The sequence below is a fragment of the Scyliorhinus torazame genome, chromosome 18 (assembly GCF_047496885.1).
Source record: "Scyliorhinus torazame isolate Kashiwa2021f chromosome 18, sScyTor2.1, whole genome shotgun sequence".
Lineage (NCBI taxonomy): Eukaryota > Metazoa > Chordata > Chondrichthyes > Carcharhiniformes > Scyliorhinidae > Scyliorhinus > Scyliorhinus torazame.
In genome coordinates this window covers 141,033,735-141,040,739 of record NC_092724.1, presented here as the reverse complement: position 1 = coordinate 141,040,739, position 7,005 = coordinate 141,033,735, and the positions used below count along the sequence as shown (strand labels likewise).

General features: G+C 44.3%; 1 protein-coding gene across 1 annotated transcript in view; it reads right to left on the bottom strand.

Annotated features, from left to right (window-relative positions):
• Nucleotides 1–731: 731 nt before the first annotated feature.
• The window catches only part of gaa (alpha glucosidase), an 81,344-nt gene continuing 75,070 nt past the window's right edge, over nucleotides 732–7,005 (bottom strand). The window contains exon 20 of the mRNA XM_072483492.1: nucleotides 732–6,606. Coding sequence (XP_072339593.1) covers nucleotides 6,544–6,606 — 63 coding nt within the window. The 3' untranslated portion in view covers nucleotides 732–6,543. The remainder of the gene's footprint in view (nucleotides 6,607–7,005) is intronic.

Sequence of the window (7,005 nt, the reverse complement as noted above, 5' to 3'; positions counted from 1 at the left end):
TTGACACTTGTTTTAAGTAATACTGTCCATTCATGACTTACTATTACTATTTTTGTGCATGTTTAATAAACGATCATGTACCCAATTTTAAGTTGTGATTTGTAGCAAATAACTTTTCTTTCTTGGCACGAACAAGTTAATTCTCATCCACTTGTTGAGGGTAACCTAATCAAATGTTAGTAAATTAAAATTAATTTTGATTGAAACTGGTTAGTATAAGACAGTTTGGTGAGCTGACCAGGGCCTCATTCATCATTAGCCTAAAGTAGGGAGGTAAACCCCTAAAAAGTTTCTTTGTTGGAGGATTATTATTACTTAAAATAAAGAATAAAGATGCTGTCACTCAACTGGGCTACATCAAATGCAATGTAATAAATAGTGACAGTGAACAGGTAGCAAATCACAGAATAAAATGTCTTCTCATGTTTCAAAAATACCACAATCCAACAACAGACCTCTGTCTATTGTACAAAAGAACAAGGATAGATAGACTGAATGTAGGCTGAGAAAAAACAGCCCAACAGTTGTTAAAGGAGAGCACACAGCTTCATGATTTTTATTTCTTATTTTTTTATAAATTTAGAGTACCCAATTATTTTCTTTCCAATTAAGGGGCAATTTAACGTGGCTAATCCACCTAACCTGCACATCTTTGGGTTGTGGGGGTGAAACTCACGCAGACATGGGGAGAATGTGCAAACTCCACACGGACAGTGACGACTGCTTCATGATTGAAAAAAAACCAGCATCATATTGCAACTTTATTTTAAAAGAATACAAAAAAAATACCATTGAATGCAATCTGTTCAATCTTTAGCATCTCCCTAAGATACATTATTTTTTCAATGGGTAATTTTCAGACTGTGCCAATAAAAAAAAGTCTTAAAAAACCATTGCATTACTCAAAGATATCGGGCGCGATTCTCTGCTCCCGCGCCGTTTCAGAGACTCGCCTGGGTCGCCAAATTTTCCCGCAACGCCGGTCCGACGCCCTCCCGCGATTCACGGAAGCGGCCAGATCGGCACAATCGCGTTTTGCGCGGCGCGGTCCAGTGAATCGCCCGAGACAGCCAAAATGGCGATTTATCGGTACTCCCGCGATTCTCAGTGCAGGATGGGCCGAGCGGTCTGCCCAAAACGGCGGGCTCCCCCCGGCGCCGTCCACACCTGGTTGCTGCCAGCGGGAACAGCGCGGGAATGCTGGGGAGGCAGTCTGTGGGGGGGGGGGGGTTCTTTCACCGGGGTAGGACTCAAAAGGGGTCTGACCCGCGATTGGTGCCCACCGATCGGCGGGCCGGCCTTTCTGAAGGAGGACCTCCTTTCCTCCGCGCCCCGCAAGATCCATCCAACATCTTCTTGCGGGGCGGCATCAGGGAGGAAGGCAACCACGCATGCGCGGGTTGGCGCCGGCCAACCCGCGCATGCGCAGGTGACGGCAGTTATGCGGCGCGGCAGTGTCATTTACGTGGTGCCGTTTTTACACGGCGCCAATGCCCGGCGCGCGCTGCTTTCACGACACGCCCCCCCGAATTTCTCACGGCCCCCATCCTAACCCATTTTCGGGCCCTGAATCGGTCGAGATCGGGGCCGTTTCGCGCCGTCGTGAACCTCGGCGCCGTTCACGACGGCGTGGCAGTTAGTCGCGGGAGCGGAGAATCGCGCCCATTAACTATCACTTAATGCAAAACAATGATGGGAGTTTTTGCTTTGCTATTAAAACTTGCAACAACTTTCATGTATATATAGATTATAAGAATCTTGGAATCCCGACAGTGCAGAAGGAGGCCATTCGGCCCATCGAGTCTGCACCGACTCTTCGAATGAGTAGCCTATCGATGCCCACTCCCCCTATGCGCATAACCCCATAACCTAACCTGCACATCCCTGGACACTAAGGGGCAATTTTGCATGGCCAATTCACCTAATCTGCACATTTTTGGATTGTGGAAGGAGACCAGAGCACCCGGAGGAAATCCATGCAAGCACGGGGAGAACGGACAAACTCCACACAGTGACCCAAGGCCAGAATCGAACCTGAGTCCCTGACATTGTGAGGTGGCAGTGCTAACCACTGTACCATCATGCCGCCCCAAGAAAAGAATGTAAAATATTCACCCTCCCCACAATGTAGTTTGGACTAAAGAAAACAATACTTTATTATCCATCTCATGGTTACCTGCTATTTAGTTTGGAATCCATCCTGGAGCACCTTTCCACTCATGAACTCTTGAAGGAAATCAGTTTATACCAATGTAGACAACTATCCTTTCAAATCTGGGAGCTGATCAAGTTTCTCAAGCTATAGTAATGGTTCCTCCCTCCCCAGTAAAATAGAGGAGATATTCTTCTTTTCTTTTGAAGCCTTGTTTAGTGCAATGAATTAAGTTGAGGTGCAAATGACACCCAGGCTTTGCCAAACTCATGGAATTCACTGAATTATCCAATCCCCCACAAATGATGTGCTGTTCCCAAATATGCAACAACATCACATCCCTAAATGTGCTAATATATTCTTTTGCATGCACCAATAAATTAATATATTCTGCTCTCAAAGGAAAGGCAATTAACAATAATTCAGTGGTCACAATAGTAGACACATTATGAGATACAGATTGCTCTTTCAATCAGAACCAAAATGAGTAGTTGAGTCCATGTCAAAATAATTAGCAGGTTTTACTGTCAACATAGAATCGTTAGATGCAGAAGGAGAACCTTCAACCTCTTGTGTCTGTGCTGCTTTTGTCTCGGAAAAGGCGACAAATTTCTCCATCTTGCCAGTTCTTTCTCCATACTCCTGTAGATATTTATTTAACTACAGTAGAGATGTAATTCATTGAGTGGCTTCTCCTATCTTTCAGACAATGGATTCCAGACCATAACTAGTTGAGTAAAGAAATTTACACCTTCTGCAAAGCTGCTTAGCTAAATTATCTAAAACCTCTGACCTCTAGTTATTGGCCAGCTTTATTTTTGAAAAAATGTCATATAGAAGGAATTGAATTTAAAAAAGACTACATTCACCCCGTGCCTGCACCGGTCTCATTCCCACAACCCAAAGATGTGCAGGGTAGGTGGATTGGCCACGCTAAATTGCACCTCAATTGGAAAAGTTTTTTAAAAAGGAATAAAAAGAATTAAAATAACACTTCATTCCCCAAAATATCCCAAATTTAGCACACAAGTTACTTTGAAGAGTAGTTATTACAATTACTTAGGTGAACATTATTGTTCCGTAGCAGAAAGTTGTCATTTAATTAAAAGATAAGGAAAGCAATATGATTCATTGTTATTGATCTGCTTGTTTTAAGAAACACTAAGCCAATTATATGTGGAAGTTCAATTCCTGTTAATCCTAGTCTCCTCTTGTCATGTCATGCGATATTTTTCAGGTCCAGAAAAAGCAAAAGGTAAATAACAGTAGTTAGTAAAATTGCAACGAGCGAATACATTAATCAAAAGAAAATCATTAAATACAACAAAATCACATTTTCCCAAGCCATTCTGACAAATGGATGAAAAAGGAAAGCCTTTTGACTGTGCAACAGAAAAAGTGAAAATTGTAGCACAGGATAAACCAAACAATGAGAAAATAATAATCTTTATTGTCACAAGTAGTCTCACATTAGCACTGCAATGAAGTTACTGTGAAAATCCCAGTCGCCACAGTCCGGCGCCTGTTCGGGTACACGGAGGGAGAATTCAGAATGTCCAAATTACCTAACAGCACGTCTTTCAGGACTTGAGGGAGGAAACCGGAGCACCCGGTGGAAACCTACACAGACACGGGGAGAACTTGCAGACTCCTCACAGACAGTGACCCAAACCGGGAATTGAACCTGGGATCCTGGTGCTGTGAAGCAACAGTACTAGCCATCGCGTTGGTGTTTCCACATATTTGTGATAATTTTCTAGGTTTATGGCTGTCACAGATCTCAAAGAAGGATAATTTCCCCTGTTAACCATTCCCCCCCCCTCCCCCAATACTCTAATAACAAGACTCAAAGGGGAGGCAGTGGCATAAGTGGCATTGTCGCTGGACTAGTAATCCAGAGACCCAGGGTAATGATGTGGGGATCCAAATTCGAATCCCACCACAGATGGTGGAATTTAAACCAAATGAAACATCTGGAATTAAAAGTCTAATGATTACCATTGTCGTAAAAAAAATCCCATCTGGTTCACTGATTACCTTTAGGAAAGGAAATCTGCTCTTCTTACCTGGTCTGGCCTAGTTGGGACTCCAGACTCACAGCAATTTGGTTGACTCTTAAATGCTCAAGCAAGCCACTACAAAACACGAAAAATGATGGATCTCCCAGCATCGATCCAGGCACCTAAAACAACAACGGCAAATCCTCCTTACTGACATCTGGGGGCATGTGACAAAGTTGGGAGAGCTGTCTCACAAACTAGTCAAGCAACAGCCTGACATAGTCACACTCACAGAACCATACCTTACAGACAATGTCCCAGACACCACTTCCTGTCTCACTTGCAAGACAAACCCAGCAGAGGTGGCAGAATACAGTCAGGAGGGAGTTGCCCTCAACATCGACTCTGGACACGATGAAGTCTCACGGCTTCAGGTTAAACATGGGCAAGGAAACTTCCCTCTGTTGTATCCACCATCCACTGATGAATCAGTATGTTGAACACCACTTGGAGGAAGCACTGAGTGTGGCAAGGGCACACAACATACTCTGGGTAGGGGACTTCACTGTCCACCACCAAGAGTGGCTCAATAGTACCACACGGACAGAACTTGCCAGGTCCTAAACGGCATAGGTGCTAGTCTGGGACTGCAGCAGGTAGTGAAGGAACCAACAAGAGAGAAAAACATACTTGACCTCATCCTCACCAACATGCCTGCCACAGTTGCATATGCCCCAGACCGTGCCGCACCCTTAGCCAAGCTGTTCCAGTACAGCTACTACACTGATATCTGCCCAGCAATGTGGAAAACTGCCCACAAGAAACAGAACAAATCCAACCCAGCCAATTACTGTCCTATCAGTCTACTCCCCATCATTAGCAAAGTGAGGGAACAGTGCTATCAAGCGGCACTTGCTCAGCAATAACCTGCTCACCGACGCTCAGTTTGGGTTCCGCCAGGGTCACTCAGCTCCTGACCTCATTACAGCCTTGATTCAAACATGGATAAAAGAGCTGAATGCCAGAGGTGAGGTGAGAGTGACTGCCCTTGACATCAAGGCAGCATTTATCCGAATATGGCATCAAGGAGCTCTAGCAAAATTAGAGTCAATGGGAGTCAGGGGGAAAACTCTCAGCTGGTTGGAGTCATACCTAGCATAAAAGGAAGATGGTTGTGGTGGTTGGAGACTAATCATCTCAGCTCCAGGACATCACTGCAGGAGTTTCTCAGGATAATGCCCGAGGCCCAACCATCTTCAGCTGCTTCATCAATGACCTCCCATCATAAGGTCAGAAGTGGGGATGTTCGCAGATGACTGCACAATGTTCAGCACCATTCGCGACTCCTCAGATAATGAAGCAGTCCATGTCCAAATGCAGAAAGACCTGGACAATATCCAGGCTTGGGCTGACAAATGACAAGTTAAATTCGCACCACACTAGTGCCAGGAAATGACAATCTCCTACAAGAGAAAATCTAACCATCGCCCCTGGATATTCAATGGCATTACCATTCCGGAATCCCTCGCAATCAACATTCTGGGAATTACCATTGGTCAGAAACTGAACTGGACAAGCCACATTAATACAGTGGCTACAAAAGCAGGTCAAAAACTAGGAATCCTAAGGCGAGTAACTCACCTCCTGACCCCCCAAAGCCTGTCTACCATCTACAAGGCACAAATCAGGAGTGTAATGGAATACTCTCTATTTGCCTGGATGAGTGCAGCTCCAAAAACACTCAAGAAGCTGGACACCATCCAGGACAAAGCAGACCGCTTGATTTCTACCCCTTCTACAAAAATTGACTCTCACCACCACCGACAAACAGTGGTAGCCGTGTGTACCATCTATAAGATGCACTGCAGGAATTTACCAAGGTCCCTTAGGCAGCACCTTCCCAACCCAAGACCACTACCATCTAGAATGATAAGAACAGCAGATACCTGGGAACCCCACCAAGTCACTCACCACCCCAGCTTGGAACTATATTGCTGTTCCTTCACTTGCTGGGTCAAAATCCTGTAATGCCCTCCCTAACAGCAGTGTGGGTATACCTGTATCTCAGGGACTGCAGCGGTTCAAGAAGGCAACTCACCATCACCTTCTGAAGGATGGGCAATAAATGCTGGTCTAACCAGTGACACCCACATCCCGTAAATTCATTTTAAAAATTGGAACTCTGCTCGAACACAAAATAGTCCCTCTGTATCCTTCTTATTAAATTCAATTTCAAATGGTGTGCAGTAATCTGGTGAAAGTAATAATCACAATCCAGTCAAAAATATTCTTTAAAAAAAAACTTTCGCCAGACTTCATCACTGGTTTGCAATTACCGCCTATTCTGTTGTGGATACTTTCATGGTAGGAGCAGGTTCTGCTTTACTTTCTTCAGAACCAAGTAATTGTGAATTGTTCTCCCATTAAAACAGACAGATTCTGCAAAGTCAGCACCTGAAAGAGAAAAAGAAAGTCAGATACATGTCATGAACAGAACCACCAAATTTGTTTGTGTTCTTACTTATAAAACAAAGTTGTGGGGCAGCATGGTGGCGCAGTGGTTAGCATTGCTGCCTCATGGCGCCGAGGTCCCAGGTTCGATCCCGGCTCTGGGTTACTACCCGTGTGGAGTTTGCACATTCTCCCCGTGTTTGCGAGGGTTTCACTCCCACAAATCAAAGCTGTGCAGGGTAGGTGGGTTGGCCACGCTAAATTGCCCCTTAATTGGAAAAAATGAATTGGGTACTCTAAATTTATATTTTAAAAATGTTTTAAATAAAATAAAACAAAGTTGTCTAAAAAATATATTTTGTTTGTAGATTTGGTACCTGACATTTTAAAACTGAGTTGAAC